The sequence below is a fragment of the Hyperoodon ampullatus genome (genome assembly GCF_949752795.1).
Source record: "Hyperoodon ampullatus genome assembly, chromosome: 6".
Lineage (NCBI taxonomy): Eukaryota > Metazoa > Chordata > Mammalia > Artiodactyla > Ziphiidae > Hyperoodon > Hyperoodon ampullatus.
In genome coordinates, this window is record NC_136919.1 from 9,429,799 (window position 1) to 9,456,645 (window position 26,847).

The 26,847-nt window shown below is 45.8% G+C and overlaps 1 protein-coding gene across 1 annotated transcript in view; it reads right to left on the reverse strand.

The window, feature by feature from the left end:
* MVB12B (multivesicular body subunit 12B) overlaps nucleotides 1-26,847 on the reverse strand; it is a gene marked incomplete at both ends in the record, with an annotated part of 189,834 nt that overhangs the window by 122,291 nt on the left and 40,696 nt on the right. The window contains 2 exons of the mRNA XM_079705982.1: nucleotides 4,853-4,949; nucleotides 9,795-9,902. Of these exons, the coding sequence (XP_079562108.1) occupies nucleotides 4,853-4,949; nucleotides 9,795-9,902 (205 nt within the window). The remainder of the gene's footprint in view (nucleotides 1-4,852; nucleotides 4,950-9,794; nucleotides 9,903-26,847) is intronic.

The following is a 26,847-nucleotide window of genomic DNA, read 5'->3' on the forward strand; positions in this document are numbered from 1 at the left end:
GCATCACAGAACTGACCACAGGTTTATCTGGTCAGCTTGAGCTCACCTGTCCCTGGGTAAAGGCTCCAGGAATGACCGCAGGACCCTAAATGAATAGGCGACCCTAAACTCACCCTTCCTTGTGTGATAAGACACTTGTTGGAGGTGCCAGGACCCGACCTCAGAATGTCCATGGGGCAGCAATCGGTGCACCCCCAGTCATGGTGGGGGGACTTCCCAGGATCACTGGGGCCCCACGGCAGCTACACCAGGACTCAGCCTGGGCCTCCTCGCTCAACTGGTTCAACAAATTGAGAGGGAAATGCCGAATGAGAACTCCCTTGGCTCTATAGTATATCAATATAAAGACATTTTAAGCCACTTAGTTGTCAAAAACGAACGACAATGCAAATTTTAAAACTAAGAAAAACACAGGGGAAAAGTAGGAAATTAATACAAAAAGTCTACAAGGCAATTTTGGTTCTTAAGGAGACCATTCATATAAGAATAAGCAAAAGTAGCAAGCAAACACTTGTGAAAATACTGTTTTGCTAATAAATAATAAGTGAAAGTTAAATAAAATTAGATAGTAAAACTAAATAAAAAGTGCAAAGCCTATGCTGGCAGGCCGGTGGAAAACAGGTACAAGCCGGTATCATTAGTGGCAACATGAATTGGTATTCCTGGAAGTTAATTTGGCAACAGAGGATAATAAAGCTTATCTTTATTGAGCCCATCCTCTGATCAAGGCACTGTGTACGGCAGGTACCTTAGGCGATTCAAAGATGAATTAAACACGGACCTTGCCCTCGAAGAAAGTAAGTAGCAAATACATGAAGAAAACAGTAAATATCCCCCCCATTTGAGGAAACTGAGGCCCAGGAGGTTGAAGTCATTTGCCCAGGGTCCCTCATTTGTAAGTGGCAGAGCCAGACTCCGTATTAGGCGAGTCTGACTCCAAAGCCTAAGTTCTTCCCATGATGCCTGGTGCAGTCTGTCCTAACAGAGAGAAAGATGGGAACTCAGAAGCAGAATCGACCACTCCCCCTTTGGCTTCCCACCACTGTTACTGGCATTTGCTTACTCTCCTCCCACCCTTCAACACATGTGTGCTGTGCCAGGCAGTTGAAAAGCAGTAAAGAAGGCAGATGGGGACCCTGACCTCCGACTGATTACAGCCACCCGCTAGACTGAGCTCCTTGTGGGTTCTTTTCCTAGGCTCATCTTTATATCCCAAAGCCTGCAGTGCCTACAGTAGACGCACATCCATTGTGGCTGACTGTGGAGAGGAGAGAGAGCTTGCTTCAGACTCACATCTAGGGATCAGAGGCTGTTTCACGCAGTCTTGAGCTCACCCTTGAAAGACACGGGGTGTGGATATTCAGAGTTGAGGGAAGGGGCATTCAGGCCGGGAAAACAACAATGCAAACACATGGAGTCCGAAAAGAAAGGAGCATGAAGACAGCACAGTAAGTGGCTCGGTCTGGGTAAAGCATGGGGTGCTTGAAGGGAAGAAGTCCGTTGCAGAGCAGGGGTCCCGAACTCCCGGGCCACAGACCGGCACCGGTCCTCAGCCTGTTAGGAACCAGGCCGCACAGCAGGAGGTGAGTGACGGGCGGGCGAGCGAAGCTTCATCTGCCGCTGCCCATCGCTGGCATTGCCGCCTGAACCATCCTCCCCCACCCCGACAAAAACTGTCCTCCACGAAACCGGTTCCTGGTGCCAAAAAGCTTGGGGACCTCTGCTGTAGAGGAAGGTCAGGAGCAGGCCGTAGAGGACGTATGACCCAGCAGCCTCAAGTACTTGTAAACGTATCACAAGGAAATCATTCAAAATCTATACATGTTCAAACTGATCTACAGATTCAACACCATTCCTATCAAAATCCCAGCTGGCTTTGCAGAAACGGACTAATGTTAGAAGTCACATGGAAATTTGAGGGACCCAGAATAGCCAAAATCATCCTGACAAAGAAGAACAAAGTTAGAGGACTCACACCACTTGGTTTCAACACCTGCTACAAAGCTCCAGTAACCAAGACTGTGTGGTTCTGGCATAAGGAAAGACATATATAGATCAATGGAAGAGAACTCGGAGACCAGAAACAAACCTTCATGCTTACAGTCAACTGGTATTCAACAAGGATGCTGAGACAATTCAACGGGGGAAAGAACAGTCTTTTCAACAAATGGTGCTGGAACAACTGGATACTCACATGCAAAAGGATACATTTGTTTAAATCAACTATACTTCAATAAAAAAATTTTTAAAAAAAGAATAAACCTGAACCCCTATCTTGCACCATTCACAAACTTTAACTCAAAATGAATCAAAGACATAAATGGAAGAGCTGAAACTATAAAACTCTTAGAAGAAAACACAGGCATAAATCTTGGTGACCTTGGATTTGGCAATGGTTTCTTGGGTATGATTCCAACAGCATGAGCAACAAAGGAAAAAAAAATAGATAAATGGAACTCCACCAAAATAAAAAACTTTTGTGTTTCGAAGGACAGCATCAAAAAAATGGAATAACTGTACATCAACTATACCTCAGTTTAAAAAAAGAAAAAAAAGTGAAATGAAAACCCACAGAATGGGAGAAAATTTTTGCAAATCATATAACTGCTAAAGGACATATCGAGAATATATTAAAACATTTTTACAACTCAATCATAAAAAGAAAACCCAATTTTAAATTGGGCAAAGAATTAGAATAGCCATTTCTCCAGAGAAAATTACAAATGGCTAATAAGCATATAAAAAAATGTTCAACATCATTAGCCATAAGGGAAACACAAATCAAAACCACAGTGAGAGACCACTGCATACCAACTAAGATGGTGAGAATTAAAAAGAATGACAATAACAAGTGTTGAAGATGTGGAGAAACTGGAACCCTCAAACACTGCTGGCTGGAATGTAAAAGGGTATAGCTCCTTTGAGAAACAGTTTGACAGTTTCTCAAAAAGTTAAATATAGAGTTACCATATGACCTAGCAATTCCACACTTAGGTATATACCCAAGAGCAATGAAAACATACGGTCACACAAAAGTTTGTGCATCAGTGTTCAAAGCAGCATTATTCATAATAACCCTAAGTGAAACAACCCAAATATCCATCAATTGAATGGATAAGCAAAATAGTATATCCATATAACAGAATGTTACTTGGCAATAAAAAAAGGAATGAAGTGCTGACATGCTACAACATGAACCTACCTTGACAACATTATGTGAAAGAAGCCAGACACAAAAGACTACAGATTATACAATTTCATTTATATGAAATGTTCAGAATAGGCAAATCTATACGGAAAGTAGATTAGTGGTTGCCTAGGGCTGGCAGGGGGGTAGGGAGGTGAGGACTAGGGAGAAATGGAGAGTGATTGCTAACAGGTACAGTTCCTTTTGGGGTGATGAAATGTTCTAAAATTCATTGTGGTAAGGGTTGCACAGCTCTGCGAATATACTAAAAACCACTGGATTGTAACTTTAAATGGGTAAATTATATGGTATGTGAATTATACCTCAAGAAAGCTGTTATCCCAAAGCTCCAATACATAAATATATATAATCTATTGGTAAAAGGTGCTTAAAACACATGCTTTTACAGAGTGGCACCATGGTTAAAAGTGTGGGGAGTCACGCTTGTGTGTGTAATCTAGTTATTCCCCCTCTTCTAGATGTGTAACCTTGGATAAGCTCTTTAATCCCTAAGTAGTTACTGTGCCTCATTTTTCTCATATGTGAAATGGGTATAATAATACCCATCTCCAAACAGGGGTCTTCTGAAGATTAAATGAGATCAGGTATGTAGAGCATTTAGCATACAGTAAAGACATACTAAATACCAACTATCACAATTATTAGCTAATACACGTCAGTAACAAACAAAAGTAGCCCAATGTCCAAAAGTGAGGAGAGTATTAAGAAAAGTAGGCTACACAATGGAATCCACTTGTTTCATTAAAATAACAGCTATGTGGGGGTCTGTGTAAATATGGAAAGTCTGGTCCATAAGAAATGCTTGCAAGAAAACAGCAAAAAAATAAATAAATAAATAAAAGTAGGTCCAAAATGGGGCTAACTATGGAAAAATAAAGTATGTGTGACAAAAAGTGAAATGCAGAGTTTCATAAATGGATCATGTGTCATAAAGAAAGGATTCTCTGTATTTGTTTTTTATTTACTGCATCACTGTTGTGGATATCCTAACATTGGTCATAAGTAATTTAAAATAAAACAAGTTATAGCACATCAAAATGAGGAGGCTCAACTACCCAGAGGTTTCCAGCTCTATTTAATAACTGGTGTGCACGACAAGAACCTCGAAGCGCCCCAGGATCCTGAAGAAGCTTCTGACGTGTCAGCCGCTCACTTCCCCTCTGTGTTGCTCAGGGATCAGAGTCTTCCCTCAATTTCGAATCCTGAGGACTCTAAGTTGCAGTCTTTCTGCTTCTGACTTTTCTTGTGTGCTCCAAGAGCCAAAAATGGGGATATTATTGCACTTGTGTTCCCTGTGTGCTTTTGGTTTTTTCCTTTTGCTTCTGGGTCTCATGCCAAGCTTGGCTTCAGCAGCACTGGAGAACGGGCTAAGGACAAACTATAACCGGTTTCACTGTCCCCTTCCTGAGTGAGCCGATTCAGCAGGGAGCATCGTTCTGCTCATTTACATGCCGCCACCCAGAACACTGAAAACTCCTTGGAGAACCAAGTCAGGCATATGTCAAAAGCCAGCAGGGTTTATTTGGGGCATGCAGTAAGGCCTCCTAAAATGTTTCCGAAGAGAAGTGCACATAAAAATGTCTAAAAATGTACCTGGAGGAAGAAAATTCTCATCGTGACAAGAAGTAGTAAGGGGTGACTCACGTGTGTCTACCGTCTCCTGAATCGGGATGAAGCCGACAGGCAGAGTGTCCTTGATGTCGATGAGCTTCATGTCCACTAACACGTTCCCTAAATGGCTCTTGGGAAGAAAGAAAAGAGATACAGATGATTAATCTGAACACGCCTGTGGTGGGTTTGCCATTTTGGCTTCAAGATGCATATTTAACACAAGACTCGTGCAGCTTTACGACAGCAGGTTAATTAGAGTAGGTGTCATTTAATGTTCCCCAGCAGTTACACAGGGACTCTGGTGGCCCCCGGGGAGGAGTTTCATCTGCAGAACCTCAAAGCCACTCACTCAGATGTGGCCTTGGTTAGCGAGATGAGCCCTGAACATCAGCTCTTGGGGCAGCAGGTTTATTAGAAAGAGCACCTTCCTGGGGTGGTCGCTGCACAGGGAGAGCTGCATCTCAGCCTAACAGAGAACCAATCACACTCCTAAGTGATCGCCAGTCTGCATATTGACACACAGTTCGGTGGCTAGACACATTCTGTAAAACCCCACGAATCATAAACTAATACACAGTGAAAAGCCCTGCTGCCTGATAGTACACATCTTCTAAAATGACACGCACATGGGCCTCTTATAGCTTAGCTTCTACTTAGTGGTATGGTAGTGCACGGGGTCCACAGTGCGCAGTTTCCGTAACCAGTGCAAAAATATCTTCGAAGACAGCATGCCATCCTGTAATTCCAAGAGAGAATTCTCTGCAAACGCACTGGCACTCGCAGCCCACATTTCAAGTTGGAAACAAGCTCTAAAGCGATGTACCCTACAACTTAGATATGTGGGCCCACCTCGGAGATTTCATTAAATTCTTCAGTTAAAAAAAGAATGATGCCTTCTGATCCCAAATCTCTCCTGTCAGGATACTAGCAATGCACTTGGAAGGCTCACCTTCCAGAAGCACCTCATCCCCACAAGTCCCCATGAGCACACTCTCAGTTTACCTGTTCTGCGTTCCCGGACGACCCCACCACCTTGCCCTGCACAGCAACTCCTCAGGTGTCCTGCTCAGAGAAGGGCGTGCCCCTCTGTCTCTGTGCCCCACCCCATCCTGCACAGTGCCAACACCATCCCTGAAAGCCAATCAGGGAATTCCTATCATCTAAACTCTACGTTATGTCCTCTCTCAGCACTCTCAATTTTCCCTCATATCAATTTATAATGACGTATTTGTGAGGTTTTTATTTAATATCTGCTTCCCCACTAGAGTTTGAGAGCCATGAGGACCAAAACTATCTCTGCTACTACTATATATCCAAGCCTAGCATTAGATCTGGGCACAGAGTAGGGGCTCAATAATTATCTGCTGAATAAATTAATGTTTTTTGGTACATTTTTAACTGGGCGGGCCACTCAGAATCAGAAATCAAATTGGATTTGCTTGGATGATGAATCTAAACAATATCAATAGATATACTAAAAGTATAGTTAATAAATGTATTATAAACCAAAAGTACACAAATGAAATAAATTCTTGAAATTTAGCCATGAAGGTCAAAATGTCAAGTGTAAACTATGACCAGTGTTTTTTGGCACTGTGGTCACAAAACCGTTTCTCTAGAAATATGGTATTTGCTGAGGATTTAATATTATTACATTTCAGGTAGCTGGGTCTCAGGAAAACAATGCACAGACCAGCGCAGCAAGTGGAAAGCGGAACCCTCACTGATGCGGAATAAATCTCTGACTGTGGAGGAAGGGTCTGAACCATTAACCCAACTCGCAAGCATCAGCTGCTTTCAGAATCACCTGATCTAATCTATCATAATTTTTTTTCATGGCAGTTGCTTTTCCATGTCATCACTGTTTTCTGCATTGAGAAATTAACAACTGGGTATGTTTTCCTGCCCCATAGATAGATGGGTGTTCATCAATATCCTTCTCAAACGTCTTCTACTTGACAAGTTGGGTTTTACAGAAGTCAACTGCAAACCACTTAGCGACCTCACACTCCACACTCTACAAATGTCCCTGATCATAAAACCAGAACATCAGTGGTGCAGCCATTAAAAAAAGCATGAAAAAACCCCTCCTGTGCATATGGAACGGGAGCCTGCACTGTCAGAGCTTCCCGCAGCCCAAGTGTGGTCCCTCGGTACAGGGGCTGCCACTGCACCGGGTTTAATACAACAAGTCTGCGACACCATTAATTTTGCTTGTTCCTCTCCCCTCCCCCACCCCGTGCTCTCTTTCATTTCCTCCTCATAAATATGAAGAACGTATTCCCAATCCTTGTTGAGCAAATGATTCATGCCAAAAGCCCAATATGCACTGACTCAGGGTATTTATATTGTCTCTGGTAGCCAGTATTTGCTAGTATACTGTAATTATTTTTGACAACCTTGCATTTAAGGTAGCCACAGATAACCAACTTAATATTCAAATGTTCATAAATTCTTCTGTTTAATATCCTCCCTACCTAATCTATGTACATTATTATTACAGGTAATGCAGAAAGTACAGGGCATGAAAAGTGCAATTAATCTCAATCCTTCCCCAGGAAGCAATGTCACTCCAAAGCCAGGTTTCTGTATTAACAGCATTATTGGGGGAAAGGAATTTAGGTTCCAGAGGAGCCTCCCCAGACTCCTACACAGGGAGTCTCAAGTCACCTAATTAAGAATCTGTCCAGTCTTGAGATTCCACATCCCTCCTTTGCAGTTGTAGAAAATCATGTCATGCAAAGTCTTGGCTCTGACAGCAGGGCTGGGATAGACTGGCTGTAACATTAAAATATGCCTTATTCCTGCTCTAATCCTGGGCTGGCAAGTGGGCCCCTGCCACCCTCGTCAGCTGTATCCCTCTGGATCTCACTATAGGACCCATTCATTCTTTTTCTGAAAATAAAATGCACCTAATTTCCTTACTGCCTCAAAAGAGGGGCAGAGGATTCTCCCACTGCCCTTGTCCTCATCTTACGTCCCCTCATCACACCCACGTCTGCCCAGCCCTCATGGAGCAAGACACGCATAGTAGGCACTCAAGGAACATCTCCTGAATGTTCGACAAATGTTGACTAAATCGGTCTATTTTCTATCATCCACTTAACCCGTGACACCTAAAATTAACAAGCCCCAGTGGCTTCTCTCCATCATTTTGAGACTTGTCATTGTCCCCACTCCAGGGGATCAGGGGCTCTTCTGGCCTAGAGTACCGACACCCCACGGCCTTCAAGGAAATGCAACAAAAACAGAAATCAGAAATGACCAATGAGATCGTAGCTGTCCTCTGTGGCCACGGTCCTCTTCAGTAGGAGAGGCTGAGGCTGAGTGGAGACCAGGAGTGAACATATGAAACCACCAGGCAGAGTGAGGGTGTGAACGAGATGCTCAACCCTCAGGAGTTGGTCCTCACAGCCCTCAACAGCAGTGAACACACAGACCTTCTGCAGAAAGGGTAGCCAGTGGGCAGAAAAGAGGTGACAAAAGCTAAGAATACGGCTAGTTTCAAAAAAGGTTTAGGTAAGCTCCAGGGACAAAGGGGACAAGAGTGAACTGTATGTGGATGTGGACGCAGGAGGGAAGGATAGGGCCAAGGGGGCACTACCCCTAAGATCACGAGCCCCACGTCTGGAAGGGCAACCCGGCCTTCAGACCTGTTCCTAGGGTCTCCTCGGCTGCTCCGTGACCTGAGGGACCTGCTCAGACCCACCGCAGGCTCACCTGCCAGGACGTTCCCCTACTCCACCAGAAACTCTGTTCTTTACGGCAAGCATGTATTACTCTCATCATTAGTGGGGAAAAAATTAAAGCAATGAGTTCTCCCTGCGTATGTTAGGTATCATTTTCCTAACAAAGACTTACCAACAAACAACAGGAATGGCTGGTGGAAGAGAGTGCGGGCCAGAGAACTGTGTGACTGTCCACAGCCAGCAAGGACTGGTGTGCAGGGACGCACGAGGACAGTGATAGGACCATGGGGATGTGGGGTTTGTGATGGAGAGAAAGACTGTTGCCTTTTCCCTTCCATGCTTCTGAATGGGAATGTTTGAACCTGATTTTTTCTTTATAAATCATGAACATGTATTACTGTTATAATAAAATTTATAAAAATAAATAAAAATATTTCCCACCCAATTTTTTTTTTTTTTTTTTTTTTTTTTTTTTTTAGCACTCAGGCCCAAAATAAAATGTCGCCTTAAAAATGAAAATCTGACTCCTCCCTATTTGGAGTTAGGGAAGAAAGGTGGCCTTGGACAAGCATGAAAACTCCCTGATGTCAGAAAGGAGCTAGTACTTCAAGAGCCTGTCTGAGGACAGAAGCGGCATATTTGCAGAGTGCCCAGGACAGGCCTCACACAGGGTGGACACTCACAAAAGCCACTTCTCTTTTTTCTAAGCCACCCATTAGAATACTTTGTTGGAAGAGCTTTAGTCGATGTCTTTAAAATTTCCTAATTTATGGGCTTAAGTATTAAAAACAACCCAGTAAAAGAAATCTGCCTGTGTGGTGGATACCTACCTGCAGAAACAATGAAATGTCATATGTCAGAGAGACTGGGGGAGAAAGTCAACAAGGCCATGTCTGGGGGAGGGGTGACCGCGTGGCATCCTTCTAGCTATGCTCCCATCTGTTGGTCAGCTTTCAATCCAGCTCCCCTGGAAGACACTTACCTCCGTACTACCCTGTGATTTGTTACTTGGAGGAAAGGCTGGCAGACAAGAGCCATGAGAGAAATCTCCTAGTCTCCTTCGGAGAACACGTTTTAATGGAATTCACTGTACACTTGGGTATGTGGTTAATAATACTGTTAATAAATGAAACACAGCACAGGCTGCTGATTCTACCCCATTCACTAAAACCACAGATAAATTAACATAGTGATGAAACTAAACCACAACCAAAAAAGAGGAGATTTCAAACAGGAATGTAAATGACTTGTGCTCACTTAGCAAACAGAAAACCACTAAGACTTACATTTTCTTTAGAAAATGATCTTGTGAAGCAGAGGTATCTGGTAACCTTGGATTTAAATAAGCCGTCTTTCCAGAGGTCAGCATCCACACCATCTGCTGTCTGTGCAACCTACACCAAAGAGATGGAGAAAAGGACAGCAGGTGAGGCAGGATGCAGCCGAGGGCGTGTGAGCAGCTTCTTCGTACCTGCACCAATTAACTCCAGCCTGGACTCGAGCGGCATCTCATTAGTCCATTTCATGAGGCCCTGGGAAGAGATTTTCCAAGAGGGGTAAAGGGAGAGTGTGAAAAATAACAACTTCTAAAAATACTGTCCCTGGGGAAGCCATTGATTAAAGACACCCTGACAAAAGTGTTTCTAATGAGAAAAGAGCAAATTTTGTTGTCATGGACCAAGAAGGGATTGGAGAAGTCAGCAAATTAAGTTGCTCATTACCACTTACTCGGGGGACAGTATAGGGTGCAGAAAAAAGTCCAATGGGGCGTGAAATGCCACCTGAAAGGGGCACCGCCCGCCGTGAGCTTGGCACGGCCTCCTGCTCCGTCCGGGACCCGGGCCGGCCAGGGGCTGCCGTCACCGGGACTCTGCTGGGCACTGGGGGGGTGCGGGGGCGGGGAGTTGGGAGATGCACTGTTTCTTCTCGGCACAAGCTCTGTGAGTGGTAGTCAAGGTCGGAAACTGTAGCATGATAGGAAAATTTAAAAAGACTCAGCTGCTTGTTTATAGTCTAAAGAGCCATCTTCTCGTATTCAGCTGCAGAAATTTTCCTCTAAGCAGCATTCAAGGATGAAGCCGGCCTTGATTTGAGTCTTACAGGACCTGTGCGTGGGACTGCGGGGCTGGGGCTAGTGGGAAGAGTTCACAAGGACACAGGACAGGAGATGGAGGCCGGCCAGGATGCGGCCTCCCCATTCTCTCCAAGATACTCGTTAACGGACCATCAGGGCCTAGGCTGATTCTTCCCTCAGCGGCCTAACAGGTCAGAGTATTAATCAACCTCCCACACCCAGGCTGGACCCCAACGGGGGATCCCCCAGAAGACTGGGAGCAGGGCCCCTTTGGGGACGAGCTCTGCAGCGGCCACCCCTGCCCCCGCCAGGGCACTCCGGGCATCTCCCTGCTCATCCTTCTGAGGCTTAGGCTTTGGGAAGCCGTCCTTGATCTGACAAGCTCCAGGCCGTTCTCACAAACTGCTGAAAGCACCTTCATTCTTTACACAAAATGGCCCTGATGCAGCCGCATCCCGTGTCCACACTGCACAGCAGGCCCACGACCTCGGACTGTTACACGCGCAGGGCAGGGGGGTGGGGGTGGCTCCACTGGCATGGTCCCAGAGCCCCAACGGCCACGCTCTCTGAGGGGCCTCTGGAAAGCCCAAAGGCCAACTGGCAAAAGAAAAATGCCTTCTTTCAAACCCAATGATCGTAAGTTAGCAAGTGCAACAAAGGGAAAAGAAAGGTCCTTATTCTAAATACGCAGATATGTTTGACCTGAAATCTGAAGAATGGTATGGGGACAATCTCAGGGAACGTCTGCTCCAAGGATGTCACCCTCACAGAAAGAAACACGACGGAACAGGATCAGGCCTTGTCTGCATCTCCTCCCGTAATGGTCAGACATAAAGTTTCTCAGAAAACATGAAATTTGAAGCAGTGGCCCCAACTTCCCACTCCCAAGGATCCCTTTGGCTTTGTTTTCTCCCATGGGTTCCATGTTTGAAAGGTTTTTGTTTCCCAAACTGTACTTTTATTGTACTTCCTCAGTTCTAAGATGTAGTCATTTGGGAATCACCCATGGATTTAAAGAACACTCCTTCAGGAAAAAAAGAAATGTCATATCAAAATGCACAAACCTATTTTAAGATGCATCCTGATTTCAGAACCATTAAAATGTGAAAAGATACTATAGGAACAAAGAAATAAGGGAACCTATGTGGTTTCTCTATAATAAATGCAGTATTTTTGATAAATTTTTAAAAACAGAGAGACTGCAGAACACTGAAAGGCTGGGACTCAGAAGGAAGGGAGCTGTGTCCAACCTCCCAAGAAAAGGCAGGCGGTTCAGAAGGGCTTTCCAGGCTACTGGAAATTCCACCGAGGGGTGTTATGTACCCTAAATCAAGGCTATTGTTTCCAGGGTTTGAAAATGATGATTCCCTCCTCTCACCCACTGCTAGACTTTTCCCTTTTCTGAATGAGAAGACACCTTGGTAGGAATAAAGAGGCCGGCGCAGGCCACTAAAATAAAGAGCAAGAGAGGAGTACAACACGAGAGAGATGCCATCGGACGTGTGGAGGCGTGGGAAGTGGAAGGTCTGGGGTGTAGCAGAGTGGAGGGGGTGACGGATGCCCCAGGGCCCCGAGCCACCAGATACCCCTGGGATGAGGGTGGAGGGCCTGGAGGTGGGTGGGTGTGAGTTTAGGGCTGAGACAGGCAGACGGGAACAGGCCTATAAACAAAGCCATTAGACTCCCAGATCCCTACCCCTGTTTCAGAAGTATTTTCTACAGAAACGGGACCAGTAGGGCTCAGGGCTCCAGAACACCAGACTGATGGGGAAGGAGGTGAAGGAGGAAGTAAGACTCCAGGGTGAAAGCAGGGGGTAACTATGCACAGTGAACAGTGACTGAATGGTGGCCCCCTCCAGGCTCAGCCTCCTTCCTGCTTCTGGTACCTCGGCAGCTAGGTGTACCCTCTAAATGCTGGCAATGAAAGGATGCATCTCTGGAGAAACTAAACAGTTCCAGAGAGAGGACCAGCACCCACAGGCTGTGTCGCCTCCTGTTACAGAAGCCAGCTCCCTGCTGCATCACCCACTGTGCAGCCCGCAGGTCGTCAGGCCTTACCCCACCGCGGGACTCTGACCCCAGGAGCTAGGGCCTCACTCTCACCTGACAACAAAGGGTCACCAGGCACTGGGGGGAGTCTCAAATATGAAAGACAGGGCCCAAATTATTAGGAAAATGGGAACTTGAAAATAGTACAGATAATATGAGGAAACAGTGAAGGCTAAGGAACAACCAACCAAATCTATAGTTAATATCTTCAGAAGGATGAGTGACTACATTGCAACCACCAAACAAGAACAGAATATTGTGAAAAACATGTTAAAAGGAACAATTTAAGACAACGTAAAGAGCTGAGACATAAAAAACTTACGGCTAAAATAAAAAATTCAAAAAATATATTGGAAGAGAAAGTTGAGGAAATCTTCCAGAAAGTAAAACACAAAGATGAAGAGGTTAACTAGAGGGGAAAAAAACTAAGAAAACTGAAGAATCAATACAACATCCAATTAATGAAATATCCAGAAAGAGAAATAAAAAAATGGAACAAAAGGTGAGCCTCCACCTTAAAGAGGTCCTGAGAGTTCTAGCACAGTGAATAAAAAAGCCCCACCCCAAAGCAAAGCAATGGAGAATCCTACCAAATTTGGGATGAAGAAACCACCTTTAAAACTTCCAGAGTGAAATAACAGGCCATGTGCAGAGGAGTGGAATCAGAATGCATCAGACTTCTCACCAGCAACACTGGAAGCTAAGAGAACAACCTCTTCAAAATTCCGAGGAATTCTGGAATTCTCCACCTAAACCAACATCAAGTAAGCATGAAGGTAGGAGAAAGACCTTTGCAGACGTGCAACAATTTACTAAATTCATCCCCTGCCCACCCTTGAACCTACAGGAGGCTGCATCAGCACAGCTGGGGATTGAATCAATAAAGAGGAAACCCTGAGATCCAGGAACAGATCCCACACAGGACAGCCAGGGGACGGCGGGAGCACGTCCGTAGGGCAGGGCCTGGACAGGAGGGAAAGGAGAGAAGGTCGTGGAACAAAGAGAGATGCGGCCGTCTCTGAGGGAGGAGGGAGTACGGCACTGTACTCCAGCACTGGGAAGAGATACAGACGGGCACGTGACGGACGTACTGGAGCAGTTACAAAATTAAAAACAGAGGCGTAAAGCTGTTTGAAAACATCATTTAGTAACTAGCTTGAAAATTTTAAAGAAAAATGTTAAATTCTTGTATAAAAATCAGTAGGCACCTAGACAATAAAGCAAATGAAAGAAACAAGTCAAGAACTAATTCCGAGAAAAGGAAAGGGTTACAAGAAAGAGACTCTAGTCCTGGTGCATTACTTGATTCAGTGGTACCCAATGTTTACATGTGTAAACACTGCCCACTAATTTACCAAAAATTGTGATACTGCCTAATAGGGGGAGATTATGAGAAAACTAAACATGAGGATAGGTAGATCAAGAAATAAGCAGTATAGGGCTTCCCTGGTGGCGCAGTGGTTGAGAGTCCACCTGCCGATGCAGGGGACACGGGTTCGTGCCTCGGTCCGGGAAGATCCCACATGCCGCGGAGCAGCTGGGCCCGTGAGCCATGGCCGCTGAGCCTGCGCGTCCGGAGCCTGTGCTCCGCAACGGGGGAGGCCACAACAGTGAGAGGCCCTCGTACCGAAAAAAAAAAAAAAAAAAAAAAAAGAATTAGTTTGAACACATTATTTAGAAATATGGAGACGAAGTACCAGAAATGAAAAAATCTAAAAGAGTTGAAAGTAACTGCCTCTGTGGAGTGAAAAATGGAGAGCGGGCAGGGACATGGCTGGGGGCAGCTATATTTTCTTATAAGCCTTTAAGTACTCTGATTTTTTAACCTGTACGTGTATCACTTTGTTAAAAAGAAAAACAAATTTTAATTTTAAAAAATCAGAGAGCTGGGAAAATGTCCCATGGAAGACAGTATGGGGCTATCATTCCTTTTAGAGGAACCATTACTATCAGGACCATCAGGGCTGCTCCTACAGGCACATGACCTCGGTTCTAGGCATGTCTGTAGTGTGTCCCAATGCGTGACAATGTTCAAAGCCGCATGCGCCTTCTCCGCTGCCGGAGTCCACCAGAGCTAACACGAGGATGAGGAGGGGGCTGCAGCCCCGAGGCCAGCATCTGCGAGTGGCAGCCCCCAGTCCTGCAGAACCAATGCCGGGACATGAACAAGCTGCCTGCCCAGGGCGGGCTCAGCCTCTGCCTCACGCAGCCCAGGCTGCCGACTTCCTTCCTTCTCGGGCTCAAGCTCAGAGGTCAAATTCTGCACCGACATGCAGCAGTCCCAGAGGGAAACGTGTGTTCAGGAAGCCCTGATGGCCCGCGGGGAGCGGGGCTGGCTACCTGCAGCTGGCTTATGGGGCAAGCCCGTGTGAAGGGATCCTGAGGTTAAATGTAGGAAACCCTCCCGGTCTGAGGACAGGTGGTGAGGCAGAAATTCCTGCCAAGTACTTAACTGTTTGCCAAGCTCTGGTCGAAGCAGGTTATGGCAGTTTCTCAGTGAATCCTCCCAACCACCCAATGGAATGGGTACTATTTACTACCCAGTTTACAGATGAGAAGATGAGGCTTGGAGAACCTCTGTAAACTCAAAGTCATTCACTGGTCAGAGCAGAGATGGGTCTCCCTGCACCTTGCCTCTCCCCCCTCAGCACCCAGCAAGCAGAGCCCCCCACACGGCCCAGGGAAGGACAGTCAACCTCCCAGGTCAAAACCAGGACACCCGTGGGCCCTGCCTTTGGGTCAGTTGAGAAGCCACGTGCAGGCCTCCCTGGATCCAAACACAAAGAACCACCCAGGGCCACTTTAAAGAAGCACCAGCAATGCCACAGTGAAAGGCAGCTGGGGGCACATGGCACAGGTTCAGGCTGAATGCTGCAGGGAAGAGAGGGCTTGAGAACACTTCTGGAAGCATGTGGGTTTGGACAGCTTCGCTTTGATGACAGAAGAAGAGAAGAAAACAAACTAATTGTAACGCTGAGATGACTGACTTATTTTGTGAGACTTAAATTTAAGCTAATAGCCCTAATGGTTTTAAAAGGTCCTGTACATTCAGGCAAGGCCTAGTGTTCTAATTACATTCTTTAACTTGCAGGACATGGGAATACCTGAGCTCAGGCACACAGGGGGAGGTGGAGGAAAAGGTACTAGAGGATGCTGTCACACAAGGACCAAGGAGTGCCCAAGCAGGCAGACCTAGGAAGAGAACACACTTGGGTTCATTTGCTCAGGACCTCGATGGAGAGGTGCATGGACTTATGTGAGATGCTGCACCATCATCATCGATGACCCTACTCTGCGGTCTATTCCACTGCATTCTCCACGCTGCGAGGATCATAACAACACCTAACATTTACTGTGTGTGTTCTACGTGCCAGGACCTGCCCTAAGTATTTTATTCTCAAATTGTTAGTGTAAGTCACTCATGTAACACAACAACCCTATGAGTTACTGTAAGTGATAATCAGTGACTACCTGATTTTACAGATGAGGAAATTGAGGAACAAAAGGATCTTGGCTAAACAAATTATGGTATGTCTATGTAGTGGAACACATATTCAGTTCTTAGAAAGGATGAAGTATGTCTATATATAGAATTATGTCCATAATTTATTAAGTGTGTGGGGGGAGAATCTTTTTACCAAAAAGCGTATGAGAGAATCCATATAAGGGGGAAATGGGCACACCAATTGCTCCTGAAATGAGTACTAAGTGGTACAGCCTTAAATTACATTCATTTGGTGCTGCATATCAAAAGCCTTAAAGATATATATGCTCTGTGACCAAGGAATTCCACTTCTGGGCAGAGAGTCTGAGGAGATCATCAGTTCTGTGCACAAGAGTGGATCATCATTCGCTCCTTCATATGAGCTTCTGGGTGTCAGACACCGAAGTCGTGCAGAGGACAGAGGGTTGGACAAGACAGACTCGGTCCCTGACCCCACCGGGGTCACATTCTAGATGGGGGAAGATGCACAATAAACAGGTGAACAAATAAACAAATATAAAAGATAATTTTAGGAGGTAATAAGCATCTTATATAAAAGAGGGTAATGGGGACAGTGACTGTGGGGAGGGAGAGGCTACTCAGGTTGGGGACGGGGGGGCCTCTCTGAGGAGGTGACAGGAAGATGCTGGCATGAGATCTGGAGACAGAGCTGTGCGGGGGGGCTGGCGGGGTGCTGTGAGGACGGCAGGGGGAGCAAGGCTGATGGGCGACAGGGGCAGAGACAGGGGCTCGGGACTGGAGCCTGGTGGGGGGGAGGGGTGCCGTCTAGACAGTGTAACGGCAAAAGTGGGGAGGGAGTGACGCATTTCTAATGATTACAGGGCACCCTTACAACAGAGACTCAGCAGCCTTTTCAAACAACTTTGAGGACAGGTATCTACTAACATGGAAAGTTCAGGGGAAAGAATAAGTTACAAAATGGTTTCTACAGTACAATCCCGGAATCTAATTCAAAAAAACGGTACAGACGAATTTATTTACAAAACAGAAACAGACTCACAGATCTCAAAACCAAATTTACCAAAGGGGAAATGTGGGAGGAAGTGATAAATTAGGAGATTGGGATTAACATATACAAACTTACTGTATATACGATACATAATTAACAAGGACCTACTGTAGCACAGGGAACTCTACTCAATATTCTGTGATAACCTATATGGGAAAAGGATCTGGAAATGGGAAAAGGATCTGGAAAGGAATGGATATATATATATATATATATATATATATATATATATATATATCCATCCAATTTACTTTGCTGTACTCCTGAAACTAACACAACACTGTAAATCAACTATACTTGAATAAAAATTTTTCTTAAAAAGTACAATTTCATATTTTGTTTTTTAAAAGTTATCTATACAGAAAAGGATCTAGACAAATACAAAGCAAAATATTAACTACTGTTTGGTTCTGCACAGTTGAGATTACGGGTATTCTTTAATGTTATTTTATTCATTATTATTTTTTTTTGGTACGTGGGTCTCCCACTGTTGTGGCCTCTCCTGTTGCGGAGCACAGGCTCCAGACACGCAGGCTCAGAGGCCATGGCTCACGGGCCCAGCCGCTCCGCGGCATGTGGGATCCTCCCGGACCGGGGCACGAACCCGTGTCCCCTGCATCGGCAGGCGGACTCTCAACCACTGCGCCACCAGGGAAGCCCTAATGTTATTTTTTAAAATTTATTTTTATTGAGGTATAACTGACATACAATATTACATTAGTTTCAGTTATAAAACATAATGATTCAATATTCTATACACTATGAAATGATCACCACAGCAAGTCTAGCTAACATCCGTTACCATATGTACTTACAGAATTTGTGTGTGTGCTATGAGGCCTTTAGAGACCTACTCACTCTGAGCAACTTTCAAATATGTGATATAGTATCGTTAACTACAGTCACTGTGCTGTTCATTACATCCCATGACTTATTTATTTTGTAACTGGAAGTTTGTACCTTTTCACTCTATATAGCTTTTATAATAAGAAAAACAAAAATTAAAAAAAAATTAATGTTAAAAAAAAAGAAAAACAACAATTTAAAAGACTTCATTTGATGGGATGAGAACTAAAGATATGCTGGATTTAAACCTGAGAAACACTTTGTAAATCAGCTCCCCAACTAAGCCCCCTGGAGAGGGTCTGTGCAGTAAATCCTTAGAACTGTCAGAGGTCCTTCAATGTCAGTATCAAGTACTCTTGCCCAAAGAGTAGCTCTTGAAAGACAGCTAACCACCGGTTTTTGTCCATCTGTTCACACCCTGGTGTGTTAAGAGAGCCCACCCACAATTCAAAGATGTGCTTGCCAGACAGAAAGCAATCAAAGGGGCCAGGAAATTCTGCAGACATTCCAAAGGAAATATCTGGCAGGCACTAGAAACAAGAGCAACGTTCAAAGGGCTCCTGATGTGTTACATCATCCTCTGCTGAAACACACACACTTGGCCCGGGTCAGGCAGTGGCCAACCGTGAAGCCCCTTAAACCCTTATTCAGACCAATGTGGGCACAACATCCTTCTGGATCCCTAACAGGAGGTGTGCCCAAACGCTTTCTAAAAACGATAAAGTGAAAAGAGCCTTTTGACTTATCTGCTGATGAGCCCAGGAATGCTTGCTTTTCGGTTCTGATTTGATTTGCATCATTTTACTGTTTTGAATCCTGATTGGAGACTCAAGTCTGCCAGGGGTCTTCAGCTGAAATGTCTGATATTTCTTAGCAAGAGAAACGAATGCGCGGCTCTGTCCTGAGCCTGCCACCGCTCCCTCAGCCTCCGGGCTGTTCTCTCCACTCACGTCCCAGAGCACGGGCCGAGCTCTCCCTCCTGGAGCTCATCTTTCCTAATCTGCCCGGCGACCTCCTGCGACCTCCTGCCTCCCCGGCTTTGCCCCCGTGGCTCCCTCTCGTCACTCAGGGGGTGGCTGACAGAGTCCCACCCTGCCAGGGCTCCCGGCCCACGCTAGCCAGGAGCGAACTCTCTTCTTCCAGGATCTTCCTTTCTGACAGCTGCGTGCATCAAACCTTCTCTAATATGGAGAAAACCATGGAACGGAGGAAAGAACTTGGATTTTTGGAGTCAAAAGGTGGAAACAACCCAAATGTCCATCAACTGATGGACATTTGAGAAACAAAATGTGATCTATCCACGCAATGGAATACTATTTGGCCATAAAAAGGGAATGAAGTACCGACACATGCTACAACGTGGATGAACCTTGACAACATTATGCTAAGTGAAACAAGACAGTCACAAAGGGCCAGATACTGCACAATTATATGAAACGTCCAGAAAAGGTAAATCCACAGAGACAGAAAATAGACTGGTGGTTGGCAGGGGGAGATGGGGAGTGACTGCTAATGAGTATGAGGTTTCTTTTTGGGATGATGAAAATATTCTGAAACTAGACAGTGGTGAAGATTACACAACTCTGACTATATGAAAAGCCACTGAATTATACACTTTTAAAGGGCGAACTTTATGGTATGTGAATTATATTTCAATAAAGCTGTATTTTTTTTTAAAAACTCTTAGCATAAGATCTGGCACGTGATAGACACTCCAAAACTGTTAGCTCTTTATTATTACTTCTGCTCCTTAAATTTTTCAGAGTACAGAGCCCAAGGCCTTGCTGGTAGGACACAATCAGATATCTGCCAGATGGCTGAATGAACAAGTAAAAGAATGTACAGTGTGAAAGATGTACACGGAGGGAAGGGGGCACATCAGGGGCTGCATGGAACGGCCCTCTCTTTATTCCACCCTCCTTGCAGCTGCCGTGGTAACCGCAGGCACAGAGGGGACCGGTTCCTGGTGCTGGGCGGGGCGGGAGAAAGCAAAGGGTCCTGGAGACACCCCTGGAAATCAGGAGCCCTGCTTCTGCATCTGCTGATGGGGAAGGGAAGACACAGGCAAATCAGTTCCTGGGGACTGTGAGGCCCATGAGACAGGAAATGGGAAGGAAACATGGGCAGGGCACTTGGCTGCATCAGCGGGCAATCTCCTCTGCATCCCTGGTGGTCAGGAGAGAGCACCTGGGCCACAAATGCTCCTGCCTCTGCCACCTGCAGCTAGCCACGCCAGGACACAGCCCTGGACCTCCACAGACCCCATGGAGAGCAGCATCAGTGGCCTAGAGGTTCCCTCGTGGCTGGCTGGCACCCAAGTGGAGGGTGGGTTCCTCTCAGCCACGAGCACTCAATCTGTGACAGAGCTGCTGATGACACACCAGTGGCCGAGGCATGAACTACTCAATAGATAGCACGCAGATACCTAGTAATCACTGTGGACCAAAAAGCTAAACTAGAGCCCTGCCTCACATAAAAACAAATTCTAGGTGGATTAAAGATTAAATGTGAAGGGCTTCCCTGGTGGCGCAGTGGTTGAGAGTCCGCCTGCCGATGCAGGGGACACGGGTTCGTGCCCCGGTCTGGGAAGATCCCACATGCCGCGGAGCGGCTAGGCCCGTGAGCCATGGCTGCTGGGCCTGCGCGTCCAGAGCCTGTGCTCCGCAACGGGAGAGGCCACAGCAGTGAGAAGCCCACGTAATGCAAAAAAACAAAACAAAACAAGATTAAATGTGAAAAGCAAGACTTTAAAACTTTTCAAAGAAGATGTAAACTATCTTTATGACTTTAATAGAGGGAATTATTAAAGACATAAACACATGTGTATAAGAAAATCCATAAAAGAGAAGACTGATGAATCTTACTATCCTAAAATTAAAAACTTTGATACTACAAAGGTCACTCAAAGAGTGAAAAGACAAGCCTCACACTGTGAGAAATGCATAAATGACAATGGATTAATATCCAAAATAAAGAAAGAACCCCTGCAAATCAAGGAGAAAAAGAAATAAGTGAAAAGAAAAATTATATACAATATGTAGAAGCCATATGAGAAAATGTTCACCCACTTAGGAAAATACAAATTAAAAATGACAATTTTATACCATTCATGGTAAATCATTGACTAAACCATAACTATCTGACCAAAATGAGTGGGGCACAACCTGGCACAGCCACTTTGGAGGACACATTTACTATGTTCAGTAAGGGGAAAATGACCCAGCAATTCTGCTCCTCAACTGTTCCCTAGAAAAGAAATTCTTAGCATAACGATATGAGGATATTATTTGCAATACCGTTCATAGTAGTGAATAATTGGCGGCGATCCAAATCTTCATCAACAGAAGGCTCAATAAATACATCACAGTATATTCATGCAACAGAATTCCACACAGCCTTGAAGACACATGAACGGGAGCCACACATATCCCCAAGGATAAATCTCAAAAACAATGCTAAGCAAAAAACCAAGTTGAAAATATGTACAGTATGATATGTATTCCATATGATAGCATCTATATAAAAGCAGAAAAGAACATACAAGAATGATAAATACCGAACTCAGTGGTTACTCTGGCACGTGGAAGGACACGTGGGCCTGGAGGGTGCACAGGCACCAGTAACGTTTTGTTTCTTTTATTAAAAAAAAAAAACTCACATAAACCTGGTGAAACGTTAAGACTTGGGAAAGATGCATGGCGGTTATGTGGATATTTATTACGTTATTGTCTATACTTTTGTATATATATGAAATGTTTTGTATCACAATTTTTTTTTTTGCGGTACGCGGGCCTCTCACTGCTGTGGCCTCTCCCGTTGTGGAGCACAAGCTCCGGATGCACAGGCTCAGCGGCCATGGCTCACAGGCCCAGCCGCTCTGCGGCATGTGGGATCCTCCCGGACCAGGGCACGAACCCGTGTCCCCTGCATCGGCAGGCGGACTCTCAACCACTGCGCCACCAGGGAAGCACCACAATTTTTTAATTAAAAAAAAATCAGACGATAGAGACCTTAAAAATAAAGGAGTGAGGCATTCAAATACTCGCAAATGTGCAGAGGAGGAGCGTTTCCAGAGAAGACACAGGAAGGACACTCACTTAAATGTGAACTTCAGGTAAGCAATGAATCATTTTTTTCAAATTTTAAAAAATTTCAAAAATTTCAGACTCAACTGGGTATGCTGTATTCTTATTCTTATTTGCTAAGTCTGGAGACCCAAACAAGGAGGACTGTACTAAGGCTTTGTTTAGCAAAAAACCAGAATGAAACTAAAAGTTGAGCAGCGGGAGGATGCCTGCACAGAGCCCTCAGCCTACACGGACACCACACACCGGGGAGCGGGAACGTGTGTGACCTACAGATGCTGATCTAGGAAGAGCTAAACGACACGTGCATCCTCAGTAAAGATGTAGCGAGAGCTCACTGCATGATCTAATTCATACTGAGAGGACAAGTTATGAAGCTGTAGTTCTGAAAGTTACTTACATATGCAAATGCAGAGGAGAAGGAAGAAAAAGCCAACGGATGACAGCAGCTAATAGAAATCAGAGGTGCGGTCGAAAGGTGCTTGAGCTTTGGCTGTGTTGTTTGATATTTCTAAAATAAGAGGTTTTTGTGTTCCTTATTTTATTAAAAATAAATATAATTTCTTGAAAAAGGAAAAAACAAGCCTAGCAGGATATTTCCAAACTGTTAATAATACGTGTAGGATTACAGAGAAGAAAAGGTAATATTTTTGCTCTTTATTCCTGTAATTCTATATGATTTGGATTTTCTGAAATGAGCTTTTATAATTTTTAAAATGCTATGAAGATATTGTTAATTAAAAAAAAAAAGGCAGGGTTCACTGATTCTCTCTCTATCACGGAATCCGGAGAGGAAGAATTTCGTTATGGAGGATGAGTCTGCCAAGCAGAGGAAGGAAAAGAGAACAAAAAAGAAGCTGCTGCTGAAGCCTAGCTCAGACCCTGAAGACCACCCTCTCTGTCCTGGCTAACCATGGCATAGTGTTCCAAAGTCCCTTACTGGCTATGAGCTAACAACCTAGGCCTCACACGGCCCAATACCTACTCTCCTGGGCCAGGGAGGCAGAACACAGCAGCTTAAAACATGGGCTTTGGTACAGGACAGATGTGAATTCAAATCCTGGCTTTGCCACTTAGTAGCTGTGTGACCTTGGCTGAGTTCCTCAACCTCTCTGAGCCTCAGCTTCTGCCTCTGTAAATGGAGACAATAGGTTCTATCTCACGCAGCTGTAGTAATAATTAAAAGAGACAATTATGAGCCTTGCCAAGCACCCAGAATACAGAAAGCACTTCCTCAGTGGTAAATATTGCTGCTCACATTGTATCAGAAGCACTGTGTCCCTCCCGTGCCGCAGTGGGGTATGTTGGCTGACCTGGTTTTAAATAGAGACTTCTACCTATGGGTACAGTCATCACTAGGCTGCAATTCATCCCTTCAGGCCACAAGTCTTTACTTTTCTTCCAGCAAATATTTACTAAGCACTTACGATACGCAAGGCATTGCACCATGCGCTTCAGCATATACAAGTATGAGTAAGACGCGGAACCTCCCTCAGAGGAAAGCCAGAAGACGTGATGAATCAGCAAGAGGGCAACACTTAGAGGCCGGAGACCCAGGTTTCATTTCGGCTCATCCACACCTGTTGTGTGATCTTGAGCCCTTGAGCTCTGTAAGGTTGTTTTCTTATTTGTTAAACAAGATTATAATAGTATCTTCATGCGGTCACTCTGTGAAGTAGATATGGAAGCAACTAGCACAGGGACAGGAACAGCACGGATATTCAGGGTGCAGGGAGGTGGGCTAGGGCGAGAGAAGAATCAAAGGCAGCTTTAGGTGGGGGCCTCATAAAGCATCAACAGGCAGGAATGAAGCAGAGGAAGAGGGGAAGGCATGGCCCCAGAAAAGACAGGACCAGAAATGTCAGGGGCCTGGGTCCTAAGAGACCCACTTGCGAGAAGCTGGGATGGCTGGCCTGTGAGAGGAGACACACGTCCAGGTGCAGGACTCAGGGCTCGCCCCTGAGCAAGAGGGAGAGTGTCTGGAGAGCTCAGAGCGGGAGGAGAAATTCTAAGAGTGATGCTGAAAGGAGAAAATCCAGAGCTGAGAAGGGAGGGACCAGAGTCCTCCTGGAAGAGACTCTCCAGGACACGAATGGTGAGGTCCTCCCCTCGGGTGATAGCGACAGAAAAGGATGATGCAAAAGCTGAAGCAGGGGGAGAATCCGAGAAACTGCCAGACGGGGTGTGGGAGGGGCAGGGGGCTGGGTGGAAGAGGCCCAGGAGGAGTCTGGCCTCCAAGTGGAGGGAGTTCAGAGCAGGGGCAGCTGTGGGTTGGGGACCTGGGTGGGGGGTTGGGGAGGACACACAAGACAGTTCAGTTTGGGAATATTCAGGCTGAGTGTCAGCCAGCCTCGACCTGTGGGCTTGTCTGCCAGGCAGGTGGAAACGTGGGCCTGGCTGAGGAGCGAGGCTAGCATGGGTGGGTGAGGAGTGGGGAGTGGGTGGGTGAGGAGTGGGGAGTGGCTGGGCCCCAGGCTGGAGGAGAGCGTACAGTGAAGGAGACTGGGTCAGAACCTGGGAGCGGGGGTGGCAGAGATACCACGCAAAGGGGAAATCGGGGAAGAACAAGGGAGAAGAGAGGTGGAATCTCATTTAAGGGATAAGAGTACTTCACGAAAGAAGGGCTAGAGAAGGATATCTGACGACTCAAGGAAACACTGCGATCGTATCATAGTAACGTACAACGCAATCATAAGCATGTTATCACATAGAACATATGATGGAATCCCAGTACTGCTAAGACACACACACGGAGGGAAAAAAACTAAAGGATGTACATCAAAACGTTAACAGCATTTTTCCTCTGCGTGATAGGATTACGAGCCACTTTTTTTCTTCCTTGTACTTTTCTATATCTTCCAAATTGTCTACAATGAGCGTGCGTTAGTTCTAAATTCAGAAAGCGAACACAGTAAGGAAGGAAGAAACTGGTCAACAGCATCCAAAGCTGAGATGAGATCAAGAAGAATAAAAATTAGGAAAAAGCTATCGAGCGAGACACTTAGGGAGCACGGGGCGAGCTGCGTCTGATTTCAGGAACAGAGGGGACAGCAGCATGTTTGTGAGGAGACAGGAGGGGGACAGAAGAGGGAGAGAAGGAGAGAGAGTTTCACGGGAGGGGTTTACAGGCAAGAACCAAGGCAGGAAGCCGTGGAAGTGAGAAGTCCCCTCTCATGGGGGGATCAATCTTGGGAAGGAAGAGGGGCTCCATGTCTTTGCTCATTTTACCCCTCCTGTCTGGGTCTGTGAGTTTCCTGTGGGCGGGGACTGCACCTGACCATGCCCAGGGCCCGGCGCAGGACCTGCACGTGGTGAGGGCTTGACAAATGACTGCTAATACCTGAATGCTTCCCCTCGTTAGCTGCTCAGTCTCTAAAGTTTAAGGAACCCTCCTCCGCACCTAGGAGAGTGCGCTTCTATGAAGGAGCCTGCAGGCCGACTTAGGGAGACTATAGAAATGCTCATTAACAGGCAAGGGCACAGGGCTGAAAGATTCTGGAGACCCCAAGACATCTAAGTGTCTTCTTCAGAACAAGAAGGAAGTTTTTCCATCAAACCAAATCAATTAACTTCAAGGTAAGACCAAATTATAAGATAGAATTCCTGAATGCAGTTCAACGAGGCTAAGAAAAACAAAACGGGTCTAAGATAAGAGGGCAACATCTTTGATAAAAGGCACTGTTTTTGCCTCAGCTAGGGTGCTAGCAGGATCTGGCTAAGAAAACAGTGAAAACTAGTGATCCTGGGATCAGCAGAAACCCCAGCGACCGTGCGTGGCGTCTGGGGCTTGAGGAAGGATGCCGGCTGCACCCTGGCCCAGGCTCCCCCTGCCCCGTGTCGCTGGCCCCCCTCTGCCCAGGCTCCACACAGACCACCAGAGCAGGCCGTGGAGGTGCTGTGGGAACCAACCAGCCCACAAAGGCCTGGCTGTGGGCTTCTGACCGGTTTTAACAAAGGCGCCCTGGAAGAGACCCAACAAGGCTAGGAGCACAGGAAGAGTGAAAGTGATAGGATTTAAGAGAAGACAAGTTGAACTCATGTGGCTCATGAGTCACACTCAATGACAGGAGGCGGGAAAGCAAAGGAGATGAACTGGCACTTGTGACTAAGTCACCCTTCTTATTTACTCTATTACTCAGCCCTCAAACCACATTGCCAGCTGTAATTGCATTTCAATTCATGTTTAACACAAACATAACTTAGCTGGATGTTGGCATCCAATATCCCAGACACAGAAAGGCAAAACAGAAAGGAGTCAGCGACTTCAATAAACGCTCGTTGCATGCCTGGTGGAGCACGGACGCAGCCAAGCACCATGCTGGAGGGAGAGCCTATGAAAGACACCACGGCACGGCCTCCAGGGCCTCGGCTGCAGGGAAAGGGACATGCTAACCGGCCTCTGTAACTAGAGTGGTAAGAGCTGCAATGGAGGAAAGTAAAGGCACTATCATAGCTCAACAGAGAGCTCGAACATAATTCCACAGGGAGAGGAACGGAGTGCATGCAACAAAGGCACGGAGACGAGAATGGCAACAGCACATCTGGAGAACTATACAGAGTTCCCACGGGCGGGAGGAGGGCTAGAAATGCAGGGAAGGGGCAAATCAAAAAGGTCTTAGATTCCAGTGAGGTCCACCCATTTGATAAACACCCACGGAGGGCTAGCTGCTAAGCATTCAGTAGTAAGTAAAACAATGAACTTGCCTTTGAATCTAAAAACAGAGGGCTGGAGGACAAGTCTAAGCAGGTGAGTAATCTGATCTTTTAGAAA